Source organism: Mustela nivalis (genome assembly GCF_964662115.1).
Source record: "Mustela nivalis genome assembly, chromosome: 1".
Taxonomy (NCBI): domain Eukaryota; kingdom Metazoa; phylum Chordata; class Mammalia; order Carnivora; family Mustelidae; genus Mustela; species Mustela nivalis.
Genome location: NC_139020.1, coordinates 1915906 through 1940675, shown reverse-complemented (window position 1 = coordinate 1940675; position 24770 = coordinate 1915906). Strand labels below are relative to the sequence as shown.

Below are 24770 nucleotides of genomic sequence, written 5' to 3'. Positions count from 1 at the left end.
AGAGAAGAGAAAGTGCATGAAGCTAAAAAGTACATGCAATGATGATTGAAAAAGTCCCAAATTTTGGCAGAGGTCATAAAGCCCTATAGATTCAACAATGTGAACAAATCCCAAATAGGATAAAACCAAAGAAATTCACTCTGAGACACATCATAGTAAAACTTCTGAAAACCAAGGACAAGGACAAGGAAATCAGTGAGAGAGATCTGACATTATACCTATAATAGGAGAAACAGTTCAAATGACACCAAGTTTCAGAAATCATGGAGGAGAGAAACATTTTTCAGGTGTTGAAAAAGGAGAACTACCAACCCAGAATTCTGTGTCCAGTGACAATGTCCTTTAGGAATGAAGGAAGAACCAAGAATTCTCCAATAGAAGAAAACCAAAAGAATTTATCATAAGCAGTCCTACCATAAAAGAATATCAGGACAAAAGGAAATGATTAAAGAAGGAGTTCTAATGGGACGCCTGGGTGGCTCAGTGGGTTAAGCCTCTGCCTTTGGCTCAGGTCATGATTTCAGGGTCCTGGGATCAAGCACCGCATCAGGCTCTCTGCTCAACAGGGAGCCTGCTTCCCCTCACCCTCTCTGCCTACCTCTCTGCCTACTTGTGATCTCTCTTTGTCAAATAAATAAATAAAATCTTAAAAAAAAAAGGAGTTCTAAAATATCAGTAAGAAGGAAAGAACAATTAAAAGAGTTAAAATGTGGATGAATACATTTCCTTTCTTCTCTTGTGTTTTACAGATTTATGTTTGACAGTGGAAGCAAAAATTATAACGCTGTCTGATGTAGTTCTAAATGTACTTAGAATAAATATTTCAGGAAATCATATTATAAACGAGGAAGCTAAAAGGATGTAACATGAGGTGAGATGTCTATACTTTCACACAAACTGGGAAAATGTCGATGCCATCAAATGGTGATGAGTTATGTAGATAACATACATAATAGCATAGATAATATGCATATCAGATGATAGATAACAGCATATCAGAGCAGCCACCACAAATCTATACAAAAAGATACTGTAGACAAATCACAATAGGATCCTGTAAGGTGTTAAGGTAACCCACAGGAAGGTAGAAAAAAGGGAACAGAGAATGAACAAAAAGAACAAAATTAAATGGCGGATTTAAGCCATAACACATCAATAATCACATTAAGTGTAGATTTTTTCTAAGTAGACCTGTTAAAAGCCTGGTTTCACACAGTAGATTTTAAAAAACGACTGCCTATAGGCTGTGTACAAGAAATTCACTTCAACTATAACAATTTAGGTAGATTGGAAGTAATAGGGTGGATGGGAAAAGATGCGGTACGCTAACATGGACCAAAAGAAAGCATGGTGGGGTGCCTGGGTGGCTCAGTCGTTAAGCCTCTGCCTTTGGCTCAGGTCATGATCCCAGGGTCCTGGGATTGAGCCCTGAATCGGGCTCTCCGCTCAGCGAGAAGCCTGCTTCTCCCTCTCCTACTCCCCTACTTGCATTCCCTCTCTCGCTGTCTCTGTCTCTGCCAAATAAATAAGTAAATAAATAAATCTTTAAAAAAGGAAAGAAAGAGAGCATGGCTATCTAAATACCAAATCAAGTACAGTTCAAAGCAAAGCAAGTGACCAAATGACCAGAACAATGAAAACTGACCCTTTTATCATTACATAGTGACAAAATGGCTAATCTACCAAGAAGACATGAAAACCTAGACAAGTATGCAATGAACAATGAAATTGAAAACAATGTGCAGCAAACCTAATAGAACTGAAAGGAGGAGCAGACGAATCCACAAGGCTACTGGAGAAATCCCATCCCCCACCCAGCAATAGCCAAAACAATCAGCAAACACGTAGGGAGACCCTACATCACCGTCAGCCAACAGCCAACATCTCATCAACATTTACAGAGTGTCCCACCCAACAGCAACACATGCATATTTGTTTCAAGTGTGCATAGTTGTACACCAAGATAGACCGCATCCCAGGCAATAAACAAACCCCAACAAACTTAAGAGAAGTGAAGTCATATAACATGTGTCTTCTGATCACACTGGAGTGCAACTAGAAATTAAAAGCAGAAAGATAACAGAAAAGTCTCCAACCACATGAAAAATAATCATCACTTTTCTAAATAATCCATGGGTTAAAGAGAAATATCAAAAAACACATTGAATTGAATGACAATGAATAAAGCAACAGACCCAGCATTTTGGGTGGTAGCTGCAGCAGAGCCAAGAGGATGCTCTAGTGCTAATGCAGACATCAGAAAAGAGGAAACATCTAAGCAACAACCTATATGCCCTCAAAAATCTAGGAGAGGGTCGCAAATTTGGTCTCAACTGGTACCAAAAGGTTGGCATTATTTCCTGCATATTTTCAGACCATAATGCTTTAAAACTTGAACTTAATCACAAGAGAAAATTTGGAAGGAAGACAAATAGAAAGAGGTTAAAGAGCATCCTATTAGAGAATGACTGGGTCAACCAGAAAATTAAAGAAGAATTAGAAAAAAAAATGAAAACAAAGGAAAAAGAAAGCACAACTGTTCAAAACATTTGAGGTGCAGCAGTCAGTCATAAGAGGGAAGTACATAACAATACAAGCCTTTCTCAAGAAACAAGAGAACTCTCAAATACACAACCTAACCGTACACCTAAAGGAGCTAGAGGAAGAACAGCAAACAACAAAGCCTACACCTGTGGGAGTAGAGGAGTAATAAAGATTAGAGCAGAAATGAATGAAATAGAAACCAAAAGAACAGTATAACAGATCAACAGAACTAGGAGCTGGTTCTTGCAAAGAATTAATAAGATTGACAACCCCCCAGCCAGATTTATTAAAAAGAGAGAAAGTGAAAGAGACAGGACCCAAATTAATAAAATCATGAATCAAAGAGGAGAGATCACAAGCAACACTGAAGAAATGCAATTATAAGTAAATGTGATGAGCCATTATATCCCAACAAATTAGGCAATTTGGAAGAAATGGAAGGATCCCTAGAACTATATAAACTACCAAAACTGAAACAGGAAGAAATAGAAGACCTGAACAAACCCGTAACCTAAAAGGAAATTGAAACAGTCATCAAAAATCTTCCAACAAACAAGAGTTGAGGGCCAAAGCCTTCCCAGGGGGGAATTCTAGCAAACATTTAAAGAAGAATTAATACCTATTCTTCTGAAGCTGTTTCAAAAAATAGAAAGTGAAGAAAAACTTCCAAACTCTTTCTATTGGGCCTACATTATTTGATCTCAAAACCAGACAAAGACCCCACCAAAAAGAAGAATTACAGACCAATAACCCTGATGAACATGGATGCAAAAATTCTTACCAAGATACTAGCCAACAGGATCCAACAGTAGATTAAAAGGATTATTCACTACAACCAAGTGAGATTTATTCCTGGGCTGCAAGGGTGGTTCAAAATCTGCATATCAATGTGATACACTAAAGTAAGGAAAGAAAGGACAAGAACCATATGATACTCTCAATAGATTCAGAAAAAAGCATTTGTCAAAGTACAGCATCCTATCTTGTTTAAAACTCTTCACAGTGTAGGGGTAGAGGGAACATGTCTCAATATCATAAAAGTCATAAATGAGAAGCCCACAGCAAATATCATTCTCAATGGGGAAAAACTGAGAGATTTCCCCCTAAGGTCAGGAACACAGCAGGGATGTCCACTGTCACCACTGTTGTTCAACACAGTGCTGGAAGCCCTAACCTCAGCAATCAGAAAACAAAAAGAAATAAAAGTCATCCAAATAGCAAAGAAGAAGACAAACTCTCGCTCTTCACAGATGACATGATACTCTATCTGGAAAACCCAAAACACTCCATCCCAAAATTGCTAGAACCCATACAGGAATTCAGCAAAGTGGCAGAATTTAAAATCAATGCCCAGAAACCAGTTGCAATTCTATATACTGTCAATGAGACAGAAGAAAGAGCAATTAACAAGTTGATCCCATTTACAATTGTACCAAAACCCCTAAGATACTTAGGAATAAACCTAACCAAAGAGGCAAATGATCTGTACTCAGAAAACTATAGAACATGCATGAAACATTGAGGCAGACACAAAAAATGGAAAAAGTTCCTTGCTCATGGATTAGAAGACCAAATATTGTTAAAATGTCTATGCTACCTGGAGCAATCTATACATTCAATGCAACTTCTATCAAAATACCATCACAGGGGCGCCCGAGTGGCTCAGTGGGTTAAGCCTCTGCCTTTGGCTCAGGTCATGATCTCAGGGTCCTGGGAGCCCTCTGCTCAGCAGGGAGCTTGTTTGCTCCTCTCTCTCTCTCTCTGCTTGCCTCTCTGCCTACTTGTTATCTCTCTCTAAATAAATAAATAAATTCTTTAAAAAAAAAACCATCACAACTTTTCACAGAGATGGGACAAATAATACCAAAATTTGTATCAAACTCAACACCCAAATAACAAATAATCCAGTCAAGAAATGGGCAAAAGATGTGAACAGACACTTCTCCAGAGAAGACATACAAACAGCCAACAGACACATGAAAAAGTGCTCCACATCACCCAGCATCAGAGAAATACAAATGAAAACCACAGTGAGATCCCACTTCACACCAGTCAGAATGGCTAAAATCAACAAGTCAGGAAACGACAGATGCTGGCGAGGATGCGGAGAAAGGGGAGCCTCCTGCACTGTTGGTGGGAAGGCAAGCTGGTGCAGCCACTCTGGAAAACAGCATGGAGGTTCCTCAAAAAGATGAAAATAGAGCTACCCTATGACCCAGCAATCACAGTACTATATATTTACTCCAAAGATACAAATGTAGTGATCCAAAAGGGCAATGGCACCCCAATATTTATAGCAGTGATGTCCACAATAGCCAAACTCTGGAAAGAGCCCAGATGTCCATCCACTGATGAATGGATAAAGAAGTTGTGGTTCATCTACACAACGGAATATTACTCAGCTATCAGAAAGGATGAAATCTTCCCATTTGCAATGATGTGGATGGAACTAGAGGGTATTATGCTGAATGAAGTAAGTCAATCAGAGAAAGGCAAATACCATATGGTTTCACTCATATGTGGAATTTAAGAAACAAAACAGAGGATCATAGAGGGAGGGAAAAATAAAACAAGATGAAAGCAGAGAGAGACAAACCATAAGAGACTCTGAATCATAAAATCTGAACTGAGGGTTGCTGGAGGGGGTGGGGGGATGGGGTGACTGGGGGACAGGCATTAAGGAGGACACGTGATGGAATTAGCACTGGGTGTCGTATGCTACTGATGCATCACTGACCTCTACCCCTGAGACTAGTTACGTACTGTATGATCATTAACTGAATTTATTTTTTAAAAGATTTTATTGATCTGAGAGAAAGAGAGAATGAGAGAGAGAGAGCCTGAGAAGGGGTAGGTTCAGAGAGAGAAGCAGACTCCCTGCCAAGCACGGAGCCTGATGCAGGACTCAATCCGGGACTCCAGGGTCATGACCTGAGCCGAAGGCAGTCACCTAACCAACTGAACCACCCAGGCACCCCCTAAGTAACTGCATTTAAATAAAATAAAATTTAATTTAGAAAAAGAACCTAGAAGAAAAAGAGCAAAATAAGCCTAAAATGGGCTTTGGGAAAAGGAAAAGTATTTTCCTAAAAGTATGGGGAAAGGAATAATAAAAATAAGAGCAAAAATCAACACAAGTGAAAAGAAAAATCATAGAGAATATCAATACAAGCTGGTTCTTTGAGAAATTTTTTGAAAAATCAACACATATCGGGGCACCAGGTTAGCACAGCTGGTTGAATATCCAACTCTTGGTTTCAGATCAAGTCATGATCCCAGGTCCTGGGATTGAGACCCGAGGTGGGTTCCAGCCTCTGTGTTCAGCAGACAGTCTGCTTGATGTTCTCTCCCGCTCTCCTTCTGCCCCGTCCTGGGTCTCTCGCTCTTATAAATAAATCTTCAAAAAAAAAAAAAAAGAAATTCAATTATTCATAGTAGATAAAACTACTGTTTCAAATCGATACCTATCTAGCAAGACTGACAAAAAAAGAGAGAAAACAAAAATTACCAATATTGAAACTGATACAGGGGATATCACTGCAGACCTTGAGGACATCAAAAAGATAATAAGGGAAAACTATGAACAACTCTACACTCATAAATTTGACGATTTAGTTGAAATGGATCAATTCCTTGAAAACACACAAAGTGGCACAATTAACCTATAAAGTAGATAATTTGAATATACTATGAATATTTAGGGAATTGAATTCTTAATTTTATTTTATTAAAGGATTTATTTACTTATTTGAGAGAAAGAGAGGGAGAGAAAGATGGGGAGAGGGTGGAGGGAGAGGGAGAAGGGATTTTAGCAGTTTCCTTGCTGAGCTCAGAGCCAGATGTGGGACTTGATCTCAAGATCCTGACATTAGGACCTCAGTTGAAACCAAGAGTTGGATGCTTAACAGACTGTGCCACCCAGGGGCCCCAGGGAAATTGAATTCTTAATTTTAAAACTCCCCAAAAAGATTTCTCCTGGCTCAGATGATTTCACTGGGGAATTCTATCAAACATTTAAAATATAATTAACATTGTTTCTACACAATCTCTTCCAGGAAATGAAAGAGGAGAGAACTCGCCTTCATTTTATGAAGCTAATATAATTCTGAGATCAAAACCATACAACGATTGCAAAAACAACAAAAACAAACCAACCAAAAACTACAGGCCAACATATCTCATGAAAATCCTTAAGAAATACTAGCAAATCAAATTCAACAATTTATGAAGATAATTATACACCATGACCAAGCGGAGTTTATTCAAGGGATGCAAGACTGGTTCAATATTCAAAAATCAATCTATGTAACCTACTGTGTCAACAGACTAAAGAAGAAAAATCACTTGATCATATTCATCGGTGTAGAAAGAGCATTGGAAAAAAGTCAACACCTGTTCATAATAAAACCTCTCATAAATATAAGAATGGAAAGGCCTCTGAAAGTTGATAAAGAAAACTTACCAAAAACCTGCAGCTAACATTATATTTAATATGCAAGAGGATGTGTTCACCCTGAGATCAGGAACAAGGCAAGGGTGTCCACTCTCATCACTTCTATACAACATCGTGCTGGAAGTCTGGGCAGTGCAATAAAGCAACGCAAGGAAATTAACAGTCAGTATAGACTGGGAGGGAAGAGACGAAACTGTTTCTGTTTACTGATGACATGACTGTGTTTGCAGAGAATCCCGAAGATTCTAAAGCACTTCTAGAACCAATAAAGGGAGTTCAGCAATGCTGTGGGATGTAAGATGAACATGCAAAAAAAAAAAAGTCATTTGTATTTCTATGCACTAACAATGCACAAACACGTGGACATCAAAAGTAGAATCACAGAACTATTTACCCTTGCTCAAAAGATTAACTGCTTAGGTGCAAGTCTAGTAAAGCATGTGTAGGACTCGCAGACTGAAAACCACAAAACCCTGATGGAAGAAATCGGTGAAGGTCTAAATAAATGGAGAGACATACCATGTTCATGGATTGCAACACTCAACATAATAAAGATGTTAATTTCCCTCAAATTGATACAAAGGTTCACTGTAATTCCTATCAGAATCCTAGCAAGATTTTTTATAAATAGAATATTTTTTAAATTTATATGGAAAAATCAAAGGAACTAGAGTAACAGAGACAATTTTGAAAAAGAAAAGTAAAATGGGAGCAGATAGAGATGGCCTACTGGGTTTCAAAATTCACTTTATGGCTGTGGTATTCGAGACTGTGTGGTGGATGGACAGACACACAGACCAGTGGAACAGAGCAGAGAAACCACAGACAGATCCCCACCAATACATCTGCCTGATTTTTAGACCGAGTTTTTATTTATAGTAAGATAAACATACCATAAAATTTTAAAGTTTTAGCATTTGAAAGTTCAAGATCCTGGAGTAATTAGTCCACTGTAATGGTGTGCAACCATCACTGTCCATTTCCAGAACTTTTTGGTCACCCCGCATGCACATTCCATACCCATTCGCTGTCCCCCCCCCCCCCCCAGCTCCACAAGCCACTGATCTGTTTTCTGTCTCCACAGATTTGCCTCTTCTGGGAATTTCATATAAATGGAGCCGTGTAGCAGGCGGCCTTTTACGTCTGGCTTACTTCAGCAAGCATCACGCTTTCGAGGCGCATCCGCACTGCAGCAGGGTCTGTAGCCCATCTTTTTCACAGTTGAACAATTCCATCGTGTGGCTAGGCTACGTTTGATGTATCCATTCCTCCATAGATGAACAATTGGGTTGTTCCCGCCCCGTAACCGCTGTTGAATAGTGCTGCCGTGGACATTTTTGCACTGGCTTTTGCACACCTCCTTCCAGTTCCTTTGGGGGCGCAGCTGGGACTGGAACAGCAATTCTCACCGAAGAATTCAGCATATCGAGGTACCTGGCCGACTCAGTCGGGGGAGCTTGTGACTCTTGATCCTGGGTTTGTGGGTTTGAGCCCCACGTTGGGTGTGGAGATGACCTAAAAATAAAGTCTTAAAAAAAAGAAGACCTTAACTTACGAAGGAAATTACTGGGGAGCCGCCATTTTTCTCAGTGGGTGCACCATTTGCATTCCCCCGACAACGTATGAGTGTTCCAATTTCTCCATATTTTCGCCAACATACTACTTTCTAGTTTGGGATAATAGCCATCCTGGTGGGTGCGAGGTGGCCTCTCATTTGGTTTTCCTTTGTATTTCTCTAAGAATTAGTAATGTTGAGCATCTTTCACGGGCCAACGGAGGCTCAGACAGGGTCACGCAGCTCCCTGGTGGCCGACAGGGTGTTAAGGTCCTGGCAAAGTGTCACCAGGAGCCTGAGCCTCCCCGGATGCCCTCCCAGGTGGGAAGTCCCCTCCTGCCCTGTTCCCCGAGCTGAGGCCCAAGTGCCCTGAAGCGGTCTCTACCTCCTTACCCCTGGGAGCCCAGCCCCTCCCGGGAGCCACACATTCTGAAGCCTCCATCTGCGGCAACACAGAAGGTCACCGAGTCCAGGCTTCTTTGAGGGAGCCAAGCCGAGCAGCCGAGGAGCAGCCCCTCCGGTCTCTGCCTGACCCTGCCCTTATCTCTGGGCACATCACATAGGAAGCATTTCCCTCTCTTTGAGCTGACACGGCCTGGGCCTGTGAGCAGTGTCCTGTGTGCTGAGAGCGTGGACCCGGACACCGTCCATCCAAGGCCTTTTACTCACAGCCTCCTTGGGCCTCAGTCTCCTCATCTGTAGAATGGGGTCATCAATGCCGGCCCAGCGGGGCAAAGTGTAATTGCGAAGTACTCAGAACAGGGCCCGGGGCGCGGTGGGCCGGACGCGTCTGCTGCGTAACATGACCACGCCTGAGGAAGAGATCCCGCACAGGTGGGGACAGAGGCTTGGAGACGGTCGGCCGAGAGGCCGGCGGGTCTCTGTGCCCTGCGCCTCGAGGGGGACCTGAGTAAGGCCCAGCTCTCCGACAGCCAGGGGCAGCTGAAGGCGGGGGGGGCCCTTGCCCTGGCTCCTCTCTGGGTCTCGTAGGCCGCCCCCAGCAGACCCTGCAGGAGGGGGCTGCCAGGGAAACCCCCACGGGGTGGAAAGTCCAAGATTCTCCAAGAAGCCTCGCAGATCTGTTGGCGAGAAGCTGGGCGGCACCTGTAGGCCAGGCCGGCTGCTGACCCAGGTGCACCCACAAGGCTTTCGCAGCTCGAGAAAAGCGAAGACTCGATCCTTTTGGCTATTTTTATCCCCTGGACCGTTGTCTTGTGGTTAAAGTGTCCCTTGATGAGTCGGCTGCTGGGGGAAAACTCGGCCGGCTGTCGAGTGACATTGCAGGGCAGCTTGGCCTGACGTAGGGGGACACTGAGCTGCCAGGGGAATGGCTGCGGGCACCCTAACGCCACCAGCACAGCTCCTCAGCACCCGTAGAGCCTCTCTGTGGGATCCCTGCAGCTTGCCGGCCCAGCAGGTGCCCTCAGGTGGAACACGAAGTGCTCGGCTCCCTGAGACCGGACCCCCGTGAGCGGGGGTGCGGCTGCTCCAGCAGATGCTCCGGTCAGCAGTGACTGCGACTTCTGCTTTCTTTCAGAGGTCACAGTGATCCCGCGGCAGAGCGGCCTGGCCGGGGATGGGGCGAGCATGTGCTTCTCTGAGAGGGCAGCCGGGCTGGCGTCGGTGGGAGCCCGGGGTGTACCCTCTGGGCATCTGTGATGGCACGAGGCAGGACAGACTGGGACCGCCCCAAGCCCCACGGTCGGCGGCCACCGCCCACAGCACTGCAGCGGCTGGGCTCGCAGCTGGAGGCCGGCAGCCCGAGGGCCCTGCTCCCAGGCAGGAGGCCCCAGCACATTCCACAGCCGGCCCTGACTGCTCTGATCCTCATTGCTCTCGAGGTCCAGCTCTCTGGGTGACAACCCCCATAGCCCGAGCCCAGGCTTGTTCCCGAACACCCCAGAACACCCATCGGGCAGCAATCCGAGGGACCCAAGCCCAGGGAGGGGGACAAACCGACACAGGCCTCCCGTGGCAGGAGGAGGCCCTCAGCAGCGCCCCCAGAACTCCCCCCACAGTAGAGAACATAGCGACCTCGTGAATCTTGGCGACACCCCCACGGAATCTGCCTGGGCCCCTCCCCTTGCGGGCGGCCCCTCCCCTTGCGGGCGGCCCCTCCCCCCAGCGCAGCCCTGCCCTGACCCCGGGCTTCCTGGGTCCTCCCGCCCCACACTCACCACCAGCCCAAGACTGTCCAGGTTCTTCTTCCAAAAGACCTCCCGTGGCTCTGAAGCCCGGCCGCCTCGACGCGCCTTTCGTCTGTGGCCCTTGTGCCTCTGCCCTAGGCCACGCTGGGTCCCGTGATCTGGCAGCACCCGTCATAGCCTGGGATGCGGGTCCCCCGCCTGCTACAGCCCCCCAGGACGGCCTCCCATTTCCCGGCACCATCCTCCAGCCTCCGTCGCCGGCCCTGGAAAGGCTCCTGGGGCCTCCACTGGGCCGTGAGCAGGACAAGGGCAGGGGCCCACGCTCGGGGCGTCGGTCCGCCGCGCCAGCTGCCTTCTCCGAGCTTTGTCGGAACACACCTGCGGGAAGGGGCGGGTAGGTTGCAGCGGGTCCCCCGGGGGCGTGTGCTCCTGTGGAAGATGGGTCTCCGAGAGGGAAAGCGACGGGGCCAGCGCCACACAGCCTGTAGGCAATGCCCGGTGCTGCGCCCACCGGCAGGCCCTCCGTCCTCCACCCGACAGGCACTCCTCCATCTGACCCTCCCACAGCCCAGGCCCAGGCCCTGAGCAATGGAGGTGGTAATGCCCGCTCCCCACGGGGGACCCTGCCCCCGTCAGCCCCGTGGTCCCGGGCGGAGTGGCCCGTGCGCCTTGGGTGAGGTGGAGGGTGCCTGGGCTGGCTGCCTCCCAGCCCTCTCACCGAGGGGTCGGCCCCAGCCCAGAAGCCTCCTTTACCAAGGGGAGGGATGCCAACAGCCTTCTGGCAGGTGTGGAACTGGGGGGCCTGGGGCCTGGTCCTCACTGGATTACACGGAATTTTCCTTTCTGGCCCCTCCCTCTGGCCCTGATTGGCTCTGGGGAAACAGCCTTTGCTCTTTTCGGGGAGAGTCTGCTATAATAGAGACGGGGTGCTGGCTGGGCTCAGCCCTCCACGGGTGCCCGCCCAGCTGTGCCCCTGGACAGGGGCCGCCCGAGGGCCAGGAGGCAGAGATGGCCCAGGCACTCCCCAAGGCCAGTGGCGCCCCAAGGCCGCGGGACCCCAGGCGGGGAGAGGGGGCCCCGAGTCCCATGCCCCCAGAACCCACGACGGCGGGTGAGGCCCGGGCAGGTGGGGACGCTGTGCTGCGCCGTCTCCTGAGGCTGCACCGCACAGAGATCGCCGTGGCCGTGGACAGCGCCTTCCCGCTGCTGCACGCGCTGGCCGACCACGACGTGGTCCCCGAGGACAAGTTCCAGGTGGGCCCCAACCCAGACTCCTGGCACCCCCCGGTCTCCCCAAACCCTGCCGTCGAGCCAGGGCCAATGTCTGGGAGGGCGAGCTTCAGATGGGCCTTACTGGCCCCCCACGAGTGGGGGTCAGAAGGTTGGGACGGGGGCTGCTGGTGTGATCACAGGTCAGGGGCCTGGCCTCCAGGACAAGCTCCTGTCCTCCCGATGCCTCCCCGGCCCTCCTGAAGCTGGGGCTGTGGTCCCCGAGTCCCAGGCCGGCCTCCCTCGCCCCCAGCGCCCTCGGGCATGCCCACGCCCACCTCAACCCAGGGGCATGGGCACGGCGCCCACGTCTCCTGCAGCGCCCTCCGGGAGGGTGGCAGGAAGTAGGGGTACTGGGGAGGCAGGCGGCAGGGCCTCCCACTCCCGCCTTGCTTCAGGAGACTCTGCGTCTGAAGGAGAAGGAAGGCTGCCCACAGGCCTTCCACGCGCTCCTCTCGTGGCTCCTGACCCGGGACGCAGCTGCCATCCTGGACTTCTGGAGGGTTCTCTTTAAGGACTACAACCTGGAGAGATACGCCCGGCTACAGCCCATCTTCGACGGCTTCCCCAAAGGTGGGGAGGGCACTGTGGGGGCGCGGGGGTCCCACGGGGCTCGGCCCCCCTCGCTGGGGGCCTGCGGCGGCTGGAGTCACTCCAGCTGGACTGAGGAGGGAGGGCCGGGCGTGGTTAGGGAGCCCCTGGACATCACCCAGGACCGTCCTGGGCTCTGCGTGCCGAAGGGCCGGGGTCTTGCCCTCCTTGCCACGGTGGGGGCTCCGGTCTTGAGGCTCGGCCCCCCTCGCACCCTGCAGATGTGGACCTCACCCAGCCCCGGAAGGCGAGGAAGCCCCCGACGGGCCCCAAGGCCCCAGTGCTGCTGCCCAGACCCCCCACCAAGAGGAAGGCCCCGGAGGAGCCAAGAGTCGCCCTGCCTGTGGCATCGTCTCCACGGGGGACCTCCAGCCCAGGTGCCTAGTTGAGGAGCTAGCTGGGCACAGACTGCCCTGGGGAGCGCCTCACCCCTGACCACACCCCTTTCCCCACCGCCTGGCCTGGAGCCTGTTCGGCAGGGGCTGCACTGGTCCCCTCTGGATACCTAGAGGGTGAGCCTAGCCGTCCCTTGTCCCGGGACCCTGGGAAGTGGGCAGGATGTGGACACCAGAGCTCAATAAAGCAAGGGGACCCCAGCGAGTTGGAGAGGCCCCACCTTGGCCCCCGCAGGGAGATGAGGGTCGGGCTGCTGCGCCCCCTGCAGGCTCCCAGGCGAAGACCAAGCCGTCCAAGAAGCCCGAGAGCAGCGCGGAGCCACAGCGCCTCCCGCCGGGAACCGGTGAGCCAGGCGCCCTGCCGCCCCATGCCCTGCGGCCGCGGTCAGGGGATCAGGGGCCGAGGTGGGGTGCTGCCCTCGGAGGGCCTGTCCTGGCGTCTCCGATCACCCCACATGTGGCTGGCCCCGTGTCCCCGTCCTTCAGGGTCAGCCCAAACCACGCTTCCTCCAGAGTGTCCTGCTTGTCCGTTTGCTGGATGAAGCCTGGCCCCTCTCTGTCCCCTCCTTGCCCCAGCCCGGGGGACCTCAGAGACCTTCTGTGGTCACCTGACCTGCAGGCTGCCCCCGAACTTGGCCTCCCTCCCAGCAGCCCAGGGCCAGGCGCTGGGTTCGTGTTCATCCCTGCCGGGAGTGAGTTCACACACACACACACACACACACACACACACGCACACACCACCACCGGTTCTCTGTACAGTTACTCACGGGCTGTCTGTCTGTCTGTCTGCGTCCAGGGGCTGGGCCCCCTCCCGCGCCCGCCCTGGGCAGAAGGAAAGACGGGTTCCACAGCCCAGGCCCCTCTTGCCCCCCTCCCCGCCGCCGCCTGCAGGAAGGTGGCGTCCAGGGGCTCTCCTTGCCACGGTGACCCCCCAGCTGCCTCTCCTCTTCTCAGGAATTCAGACCATGGCCACTTCGGTCCAGAGGGCCGTGACGGTGTCGTCGGGGGACGTCCCAGGAGCCTGTGGGGCGGTGGAGGGGATCCTCATTCAGCAGGTGTTCGAGTCAGGTAGACGGCTCACCTGCCGGGGGGACGCAGCCCCCAGACCCCCGACCACCCTGAGCACCTCGCAGCCCCAGCGCTGGCGGGACCATGACTCTGCTACCTCTGGAGGGGGCACGGGCACCGAGGGCTCCCCTCGGGGGTGCGGGGCCCTGGACTTCTGGGGGGCCCGTGGTCCAGGGCCACAGCCTGGGTCAGTTCTGCACATTCAGGTGGGCCCCTCAGGGTCTTGGACTCACCCCTCCCCAGGACAGCCTGAACACCTGTGCGCCCCCCCACCTCCCTTCCCTCCCTCTGAGCTCGGCAGCTGCCCGTGGGGATGCTGAGGACAGTGAGGGCCAGCTGGCCCCTGGAGCCAGGGAGGGTCCCAGGGAGGGCCCCGAGGACCCTGCAGGAGCTCCCCATGGCAGTTATGACCAACGGCCACAAAGCGGGCAGCTTCCAACAACAGACTCCCCAGATCAAGGTGTCGCAGGGCGTTGCTCCCTCCGAAGGCTCCAGAAAACTTTCCCGCCTCGCAGCTCCCTCCCCTGGGATGCTGGCAGGCCTCCGCCCGGCTGTCTGCCGCCAAGCCACAGGGTCTCCTCCTTGTGCCTGTGTCCTCTCCGCTCTTGGGGGCACCCGTCATCGGACCCAGTGTCCCCAGTGTCCCTCGGGAGCCTGGTCCGCAGCGGAGCGGGGCTGAGCGGGGCGGGGGCGTGGCGGGAGCCAGCGGCCAGGCCGAGAGCCTGCCCCGGGCGCCCGGTCCCGGGCCGCCGAGCACGGTCCAGCCAGACTCTCCCCCCAGGTGGAGGCAAGAAGTGCATCCAGGTCGGGGGGGAGTTCTACACTCCCAGCAAGTTCGAAGACCCCAGCGGGGGGAAGAGCAAGACGCGGGGCAGCGGCCTGAAGACACTGGTCCGGGCCAAGGGGCCCCAGGCTTCTGCCCCCGTAAGCACCGCCCTCTGCACCCGGAGCTCGCTGGGGCGGGGCCTGCGGGGGGGCGGGGCTCCTCCGGTGGTGACCCTCCCCTCCCTCAGCAGGGCGGAGGCGAGCAGAGAGCCGGCCAGCAGGGCAGGGCACTGGCGGCTCCCGCCCTCCCCAGCGAGCCCCAGCCCCACCAGGTAATGCGCCGCCCACGGGGGGAGGGGGTGGGACGCGCCTCCATCGCCTTCTGCCCCGCGCCCAGGGCGCTCCCGTGGGGGTGAGGACAGAGGCCTGGCTTTCCCTTAACACTACGCTTTCTGGTAACACACAACCGTAAAATTCCAAGTAAGTCAGGGAAAGCGAGTCCTACCGGGCTTTGACCGGTCTAGGCACCCGCTGTCCCTTGTCTCCCAGCGGGCCAGTGGGTGGGGGTCAGGAAGCAGAGCATCAGTTCCTGTCCTTGGGCTCCCAGGCAAGGTCACGGCTCTGGCAGCCCCCGCCCACACCGGGCGGGGTGCTGGGTCCCAGGCCTCAGGAAGGGCGGGATCCCGGCCGGCCTCCCAGGGCTCCCCGGAAGGCAGTGGCCGGGGGCAGGGCGGGGGCGGGAGGCTGGTTAGGACAATGAGTGTGCTCCTCGCTGGGCCAGGCTGCCTGGTCTGGTGGGCTTCTGGAGGAGGTGACCCCGCGGAGGGGACTGTAGCACCATTTGGGCAGGGCTGCGAGGTGGGGACATTGAGGGCCCGCAGGGAGCAGGCAGGGGACGCAGCAGTGGAGCTGCTCTGAGGGGCTCCCCGGGAGGGCGCCCGCCACCCCGCCATCTCCCAGAGGCTGCGTGTGTCTCGCCCGCGTCAGAAGAACGAGGACGAGTGTGCCGTGTGCCGGGACGGGGGGGAGCTCATCTGCTGCGACGGCTGCCCCCGGGCCTTCCACCTGGCCTGCCTGTCCCCGCCGCTCCGGGACATTCCCAGGTGAGCCCGGCCCGCTGGCCACCCAGGCTGCCCCCGCCTGCCTCCGTGGCCTCTTCTACCCAGCGGACCCTGACCCTGGGCAGGAGGCTGGGTCCTCCGTGGGTGCGTTCCGTGGCTGGGAGGGAGGCCTTCGCTCACATCCCTGGACAGTGAGGCTGGGGCCTGGGTCCTCCCTCCCCACCTCCCCGTGTGCCCACACGGCTCCCCATCACCCCCCAAGCCTGGCCAGGAGGGGGGCCCAGAGGGCAGAGAAGAAAGACAAACGGCTATCCTGTCCCATCTCACTGCACACCCCCCAGCCCAAACTCCCCCAGGCCGCCGGGCCCCCCCTCTCCAAGCAAGGTCGTCTTCAAAGTCAGGCCGGGTTTGCCCATCGCAGGCAGGGTACCCGTCCGGAGTCTGCCTCCTGGCTCTCCCTGCCCCCGACACTCCCAGCCCTAGCCTCGCCAGCTCCCACAGCAGGAGGGGAAGAGCTGGGGTGGGACAAGGGACCATCTTCTATCCTGGCCCATCCCCCTGAGTGACCCTGACCAGGTGGCTTGTCTCTGCCGCAGATGCTTGTCACCAGAAGGAGAGTGTTGGGGCGGGGCTGCGGTCTGCCTTCCTGCCCCTGAGCACGTCCCCTTCTGCTGGGCACCACCCGCTTGTGGAAACGTGGGTCCGGGGGCTATAAACACCCCGGGTCAGAGAGGTCCCACTGACGCGGGGCCCATGAGAGGCACGCCCAGGCCACTCTAGGTTAGCAGGAGTCCCGGATTCTCCGGGCTCGGCAGAGACGCTCTCAGACAGGACAGCGACAAGGCTAGTGAGGGCCCCCCCAGCAGGGGTAACCTCCCCAGTGTCCCGGGCTCTCCCGCAGACTGGCCGGGCCAGCGCCTCCAGCGTGGCTTTGCCCACCGGCCTGCCTGGGCCTCCGTTTCCCCACCTGAAGAGGGAGAGGGGTGACTTGGAGGGAACTTCAGGCCTCCCCTGCCCTGCGCGCTGGGAGTCCACTGTCCCTTCTGCTTTCCTTGCACGCCCCTGGCTGGTGGCCACGGGAGCAGCGGGACGTGGAGGTGTTCCAGATGCCTGCAGGCAAGAGCCCCGCCGGACCTGCCCCGGGCGGAGGAGCCCCCGCCCCCGGAGCCGCCCACGGAGCCCCCGGTACGTGCAGGCCCCTTCCAGGGCCCTCTGTCCAGCCTCCTGGCCACCCCTGCAGGTCGGGCCGGCCCCAGCCATGCAGCTGTGCGCTCCCCGCACCGGCCTGGCCTCACCGGCTCGGCTTTCCACACTGGGAAGTGGCCCTTCCAGTGGCCCCATTTCTCTGGCCTCAGCTCTGTCGGTCCAGCACAGGGATACCCTTCGGCTACTGAGAACATTATCTCAGAACGTTCGAGCATCCGGCTGCGGCCGAGATGCGGGTGATAGAACACAGCCCGCGGGGGCCGCAGACACCCCGCTTCAGATGGGGGCGCAAGGACCTTGCTGAGCAACTGGATCCAAACCTTTCCAACCCAGGGCAGGGTTCCCCGACACCAGCTCCCCTGGGCTCCCAGGGTCCGGGGATCACTGACTCCCTGGGTGGCCTGTGCCAGTCCCCCTGTGGCCTCTCCAAGCCCTGACCCTCCGGTTCCAGGTCCTTCTAGGACTGAGGCTGACAGGAGAAGAGGCGAAGGGACTGTCCAGGGAGACCCTGGTCGGGGTCGACACCGCCGTCCCCTACAAACACCTGCCGGCCCCACCTTCGGCGGCCCCCTTGCCGGTGCTGGACCCCTCAGCCCTGCGCCCCCTACTGTGTGTGGGCCCTGAGGGGCAGCAGGTGAGGGGGTGCTGGGGTCGGGTGGCTGTCTAATGGGGGCTCAGGGCCTGCAGGCCCCCACATGGAGCTCTGACACGCTGGGGGAGAGGAGGTCGTCGTGGGGGGGGGGTGGTCAGGGTCGGGGCTAAGGGAGGCCTTTGCCAAGAGCCTCCAGACTGGCCGTGGAGAGGGCGGCCGGGGGCTGGGTGATGGAGAAGCGCCCCCAGAGCTGGGCCGGGAAGGAAGCTTCCGGAGGGACCCCAGCGGGAGTGAGATTCTGTCCCTGATCCTGAGACCCCTACCCCCAGGTACCACGATAAGGGGGATGGCCCCTCATGTTGGGGAGTCCCAGTCCCCCACACCCTCCCGCCTCCTCTGGGGGTGCAGTCCTGGGGTCCCCTTGACCAGCCCTAAAAAGGGGGTCCGGGCCCACCACGGCAGAGGAGGTCTCTCCCGGCTGCAGTCCGAGGGTGCCCGGTGTCCCCGAGCTCCCAGGGGCGGGGCAGAGGGCGTGGCCGTGCGTGAACCCCTGTCCTCCCGTCACCGCGCTGCTCCCCTCCAGGGCCCCGCGGGCGCGCGGTGCGGTGTGTGCGGGGACGGATCGGACGCGCTGCGGTGCGCGCACTGCGCCGCCGCCTTCCACTGGCGCTGCCACTTCCCCGGGGCCGTCGCGCGGCCAGGGTGAGTGCGACGGTGGCTGGGGCACCGGGCCGGGGAGGGACACCGCTGGCCGCGGCGCCCCCGACACCCTCGTCCGCTGTGCGCAGGGCCGTCCCGCGCTGCCGATCCTGCTCCGGGGACGCAGCTCCGGCCCCCGAGGAGGGGGCGACTGCCCCGAACCCCGCCCGCGCTTTGCTAGGGCCTGCCAAGGTCAGTGCTACCCCAGGAGGCCCCGACCCCGCGGGATTGGGGTGGGATTGGGGTGGCCGGGACACCTCCAGGGACTGCCCAGGTGCCCCCTTCCCCGGGTGTGCACAATGGACCCTTCGTTGGCTGTTTTCACACCGTACAGTTGTTCAAACGGGCCCCTTTGGGGTAACTTAGCATCGGTTTGAAAGAGACACCCACTAAGCAACAGCCGAATGAGTTGGCGGTTGGATGCCCGTTTCACGGTGACGGAGCCCAGCCCCAAGTCCCCCTCTCCTGGTCCCTGGGGCGCACGTAGCCCCGGTGGGTGCGGGGAGGCGGGAGCAGCACGGAGGCCCCACACCTGGGAAGAGCAAGCCCACTGGGCTGCCCCGTGTGGCCCGGCTGTGCGGGGCTCCTAGTCCTCCGGCCCCTCCGAGCGCCCCCGCCCCGGGACCCCTGCAGCCCCCCCCCCTCCCCCCGCCGCAGCCGGGAGAGCTCTCCGTGGTCGTCAGTCTGCCTTCCTGCTGAGCCGCGCTGGTCCCGGGAGCCCGAGGGCTGGGAGTTCTGTGTGCAGGGGCTTCCTGACGTGTCCCTGACCCCAGGACAACCTCTGAGGGCCCTGGGGAATGCCAGAAGTCCCACCCCCATCCGAGGCCCATCCTCCTTCCCAACAGTACCGCGTACTCCCCGGACACGCTGTGTGGGTAACAGGCCAGCCCAGAACTGGGGGGCCGAGGCCGTGCCCACGAGGGGACTCCCGCACAGCCCACAGCCCGGCCCGCACCTGCCCGCGCACTTCGCGGGTGGGCCTGGAAGGCTTGTCCCCACCCGTCTGCACCGAGCCCGCCCCAACCGGGGGTCCTTCCCGAAAGAAGATGCTTCCTCTTGGACACCTGGGATCTTTGCTTTTTTAAAGATCTCGTCTTTGAGATGTAAAATGTAATGACCTCGGAGAGTAGCCATCCCCGCCCCCTTAGCCCCTCCCCCAGCCCCACTTCCCCAGGCGCAGTCCCAAGAATGTGGGTGTGGCCCCGGACCTTTTTCCCCAGCCCCGCCCCCCGCAGACCCGCCCCGGAGGTTGTGCTCCCGCCTCCCGCCCTCGGGCTGGTGCTGCCTCCCAGGACTGGTGTAGATGAGCTTTGACTTGGTGATTTTGAGCCAGGAGCTGGCGGGTCTCCTGTGTGGTTCGTTCCCTGGCCTGGCCCCTTAGCCAGGGGCACCATGGGCTCTGGCAGTGTTTGTTGGATGGTTGAATGGCTGGCATAGCACCAGGCACTTTCCTCTCTGGGCCTCAGTTTCCCCATCCATGACGGGTTCCCTGCTAGCTGGTTCTCTAAGGGCCTGGCTTTCCCCAGAAGACTGCACGTAGCAGGTGGAGAGGCAGGCAGGCCCTGGGGGTCTCGGGGAACCAGCTTCCAGGGGGACCGGGAGCTGGCCCGCAGCCGGGAGCTCGCTCATGCCCATCTTGCCCGTGCCCGGCAGCCTGGGAGGAGCCAGGTGCTAGAATTCAGATCCCCGAGCCCTGTCTGGGGCAGCGGCCCCCTGCCCTGGCATGGGCCTCTGCCTCCCTCCCCAACCCCCCCCCCCCGGTTGCCTCAGCAGGGAGTCCTGCTTCATTCTGGCCGTCCCTAGCAAGGGTGCGGGAGCTGGGCTGACCTTCCTTTCCTGGGCTGCAGGCAGGGGACAGTTCTGCTGGTCACGAGCCGGTTCTGCACAGGGACGACCTGGAATCCCTCCTAAGCGAGGTAACATGTCACCCACTGGTCCCTAAAGCAGCCAGCACCCAAGCCTCCCTAGCAGCTGGGACAGCCCCCTTCTCGGGGGCTCCCAAGCATCACAACAGGCCCATGCAGGCCCCTCCCCGCACATGCAGGAGCCCACAGGGGGCCCTGAGCCCTTCCCACCTCCAGCCCTGTCTGGGGGTCCTAGACCCTGGGGTCTGAGGACTGCAGAACCTCACTCCAGCACTGCTGAATCCTGCTGTCCTCCGGGGGTGGGTCGGGCGCCCCGTAACCTCTCAGTGGACCTCTCACGGCTCCATCAACCCAGATCTCTGCCCCCAAGGATGAGCAGCTTCAGTCACTGGGAAGAAAATGGGGCTTCTAGGGGCTCCGCCTTCTTTTCACAGCGGTCAGACTCCTCCAGCCATCCCCAGAGCCAGGGGGCCAACATGTGTCCTTCTCGGGCCATGGGGCCCTGCCCTGTGCGGTGGGCTGGGCACAGGGGGGTCCCACACAGTTCAGGTATCTTTGGTGGGGACCCCAGGCCCTGTAGCTCTGGCAGGGGCAGCTGCCGGAGACCGGGCCCCTGAGCGCGGGGAGGGAGAGAGCCCCCCGAAGAAGGGGCAGAACAGCCGCAGCGGCCTCGCCCTGTGCTTACGGGATGCTCTGACGGAGCACTGGGTGAGGAGTCCATCCCCGCCTGGCACGTCTTGTGGTGTCTTGGACCTCAGTTTCCCTACCTCTGAATGGGAGGGTCAGGGTGCTCAGAATGCCTGGTGACCCTGGCGGCCAGGCTGTGCACAGCTGTCTGCGGGCTGTGCTCGGTCCCCGAGTCCCCGCTCTGCTGTCTTGCAGCACACCTTCGACGGAATCCTGCAGTGGGCCATCCAGAGCATGGCCCGCCCGCTGGCCGAGTCGCCCACCTTCCCCTCTTGATCCAGGACGGCTGGGGTCTGTGGGGCAGCCCTGGGGGAGGGGAGGCCCCCCGCCGACGCAGCCTCAGCTGAGAGCAGAGCCCTGCTCCCCGCTCCCCACTCCAAGTCAGCATACCTGTGAGTCCCCGCTCGTGCTCACGCGGCCTCCTCTGAGCGGGCAGCAGGACACACGCCCCAGCCCTGGGAGCCGGGTTAGGACCAAGAAAAAAGGAAAGTCCAGGTGTGGTCTACACTCGGCTTGCAGCCGCGACTTATCTTTGTGCACACACCAGTGTTGCACAGACTCAAATAAAAACCACTCTGGGGGGCGCCTGGGTGGCTCAGTGGGTTAAGCTGCTGCCTTCGGCTCAGGTCGTGATCTCAGAGTCCTGGGATCGAGTCCCGCATCGGGCTCTCTGCTCGGCAGGGAGCCTGCTTTCCTCTCTCTCTCTGCCTGCCTCTCCATCTACTTGTGATTTCTCTCTGTCAAATAAATAAATAAAATCTTTAAAAAAAAAAAAAAAAACCACTCTGGGGGGGTTTGACGTGCTCTCCCGTGGGGGGTGGGCCCCCTGCCTTTCCCGTGCCCCAGGCCTAGGCCGCGCTGGTGGGAAGGGGCGGGCCCGGGAAGCGGACGACGCGCTCCTTTCTCTGCTGGCTCCTGTCCCCCTGTCCACCTGCAGTGAGGTCCAGGCCCCCCCATCGTCTGATGCCCCCACGGGCCCCAGCTCCTGTGTCCCTCAGAGCCTCGGGGACTGACAGCCTCCTTCCCTCGGGGCTCCCCGTCCGCCTCCTTGTTCCATCAGACGTTCACCCGGGAGACCTTGGTGGCAGATGGTCTGTGTCTGTCCAGGCACGCCGGGCCGAGGGGGCTCTCCGGCTGGAGGGACAGATCGCATGTAGGAGGCAGGTGACCTCCGTGAGGCACAAGCAGGTCCAGGCCGGGGCAGGAGGATGCTGGGGGTGGAGGCTGAGGGGCCAGGTGGGGGACAACCACCGGGCCGGCGGGTCGCGGTGAAGGGGCCTCGGGGCCAGCACCTCCTCTTACCTTCCTCATGCTGTGGTCAGACGCTGGCCCGTGGCCAGGGTCCGGCCAGGACCCTGCCTAAGACACAGCACCTGGGTCGGTTGTGGTGGAAGAAGACATCGGGGCCATCAGAGCTCCCCAGCCGCAGGGACCCCGTGGTGGATGGCCCTGACGGGGAAGAAGGGAGTGGCCACGGGCCTTGCCCTGCGTGGGCAGCTGAGCTGCGACCCATGTGCTGACTTGGGACGGCGGCTCGCGTTCCCTCCCAGGGCAGCCCAGCCAGGGAGCGACATCCCGGACAGGACTCGTGGCCTTGCCGCCTCGGGGGGTCTGGCTGGCTCACCCCACTTCTCCGGGCCCCTCCAGGCCCCTGATCCACACACGACCTTCCTAGGCAGCCCCTTGGGAACGGGCGGGAGGGGCTGTGCTTCAGGGTCGGGTCAGGGCTGGGAGGCCAGCCCAGCCCCCAGCGGCCAGGGTAAGCGCCCCGTGACCCTTAGTTGAGCTGCTTGTTCAAGCGAGGACGTCCCCTGGGTGGACATTGGCGTTCTGAGAGCAAACAGGCAGCTGGCCCAGCCAGGCCATGTGGGCAGTGGTGGGACAGACAACCAGTGGGACCACAAGGCTAGGAGGGGCGTCCCCGACGTGTAGGCGGGTGATCCCATACTGGACTGGGACAGAGATGGGCACGGGGAGGGAGGGCCCGCGGGCAGGCCCAGGCTCGGTGGCCCGGAGCAGGGCAGGGGCACGGGGGTTGGGGCGTCCCAGCTCACAGCGCCCCGCTTCCCTGATGGAGGAGCGCCACCGGGCCCTGAGCCCAGCCTGTCCCGACCCCCTCGCTGACGGGGCGGAGTGGGGCAGGACCTTGAGCAGCTGCTGGGGGACGTGGTGGGGGAGGGGCTGTGTTGGAGCTGACAGGGAGAACCCACATGCTGGACCCCCTGCCCATCGGCGTCCACACCCCCTCTTCTGGAATGCACCCTGACCAGGAATCCCTCGGCCGCTGTGCACAGACGTGGGCTGGCCCGCCCCCTCGGCAGCCCTGGCACCACTGGGTCTCCCCCTGGGGGTTCCGGGGCCTGTGTACCCCAGCTCCATCCGAATCCCTCTACAGACCGGCCCACGGAGGCCCCCCGGGGGCTCGGGGTCCCACCGGTGACCCACCCGGCTCATCTCTACAGACTGGCCCACGGAGGCCCCCCGGGGGCTCGGGGTCCCACCGGTGACCCACCCGGCTCATCTCTACAGACCGGCCCACGGAGGCCCCCCGGGGGCTCGGGGTCCCACTGGTGACCCACCCGGCTCATCTCCTTAGGCTCAGGCTTCTCCTCCGGGGGTCTGAGGCCCTGAGACCCTGAGCTCCCCTCATCCCGCCACACCGTGGGCCACACGGCTTTGTGGGCGCCTCTGTCAGGCGGCACTTCCATCCTTGAGAAACAGCGAGAACTGTCTGGTGTGCGTGGCCAGAGGCGCAGAAGGACCCCCAGCCCCCAGCTCCAGCCCCAGGCCAGGGAGGGCGGCGTGTGCCCACATTTTCAGTCGCTCTCTGCTGGCCATGAGCCTGCCTTCCCGTGGCTGTCGGGTGCCTCAGCATCTCAGACAGGACGACAGAGATGAGCAGAGCCCTGCCTTCCCCGGGGGCCCTGTGGCCCTGCAGCGGGCCCGGCCGAGCTCCGCGCACCGAGAGCGGACGCCCCGCCAGCTGTCACACGTCTGCTTGCTCTCGCCTGTCTTTCCGTGGGCGTGGAAGTTTGTCTGCCTTGTCTAGCTCGAGAACAGTGTCTGCCTTTGTAACGGCCCGAGTGGCAGGTGCGCACTGGGCCGGGCCAGTCCTCACACCCAGCGCCCACCACCCTGGCTTCCCGCAGCGGAGCTCGGGCCGCAGACGCTCAGTCCTGGGGCTGCGGGTGCGGCAAGACCGGCCCCTCCTAGGCACTCCGCGTCCTCGGCTGCCGCTCCCTCGGCGGCGTGTGTCCTCGTCGCCACGTCTCAGAGGGACCCTGGTCAGACGGGGTTAGGACCTGTGCTCGTGACCTCCTTTTACCGGAAGCCCGTGTCCAAACACCATCACATTCTGAGATGCTGAGGGCCGCCAGTGCTGGCTGGTCACTCAGGTCGCCCTCTGTAAGAGTCCCAGCGGGGGCCAGCCCTGGTGTCCCCACCTCGGTGTTTCTTCTCAGTCCTCCGTCCTTGCTCAGGGGCTGCACCAGCTCCCTGGCCGTGGATCCCAAGTCCGGGGGCTGTGTTCAGACGTGAGCCCGAGCTCTCTGCCCTGCGGCGGTGGTCCCCTCGCTAAGTCCCTTGCCGTTGTCAGTCAGCGCCCTGAAGACCTTTTTCTTTAGAGGGGCCAGGACTGGGCCAGAATCCCAGTATCAGCTCTTCTAGTCCAAAGAGGCAGGCAAGGCCTGTGGACAGGTCAGCACTTGCTTGGAAGCTCTGTTGTCACTGTTTATGAGCAAGGGGTCCGAGTTTCATCTGAGGCCAGGCCCTACGGCCAGTCTTGTCCTGAGGTGCCTGGTCCTATTTGGCGGACTGAGTGGGCTGGGCTGGTTCAGGGTCAGGGACATCACTCACTAGTAGGTGAAGAGCCTG

The 24770-nt window shown here is 57.9% G+C and overlaps 1 protein-coding gene and 1 long non-coding RNA gene across 2 annotated transcripts; one reads left to right on the top strand and one right to left on the bottom strand.

The window, feature by feature from the left end:
* Positions 1-7827: 7827 nt before the first annotated feature.
* LOC309860025 lies at positions 7828-13776 on the bottom strand. The gene is made up of 2 exons (XR_014309097.1): positions 13722-13776; positions 7828-12492 (listed from the first exon to the last, which is right to left on the bottom strand). It is a non-coding gene; the product is annotated as an uncharacterized lncRNA (long non-coding RNA).
* AIRE (autoimmune regulator) lies at positions 11288-21225 on the top strand (the record flags this gene model as incomplete). The annotated part of the gene is made up of 14 exons (XM_082721452.1): positions 11288-11953; positions 12367-12541; positions 12781-12936; positions 13224-13298; positions 13909-14022; positions 14804-14946; positions 15039-15119; positions 15775-15890; positions 16934-17033; positions 17506-17688; positions 18230-18348; positions 18435-18537; positions 20193-20261; positions 21093-21225. The coding sequence occupies 14 exons, from the start codon at positions 11288-11290 to the stop codon at positions 21171-21173; spliced, it is 2181 nt and encodes a 726-aa protein (XP_082577578.1). The 3' UTR covers positions 21174-21225.
* Positions 21226-24770: the final 3545 nt, after the last annotated feature.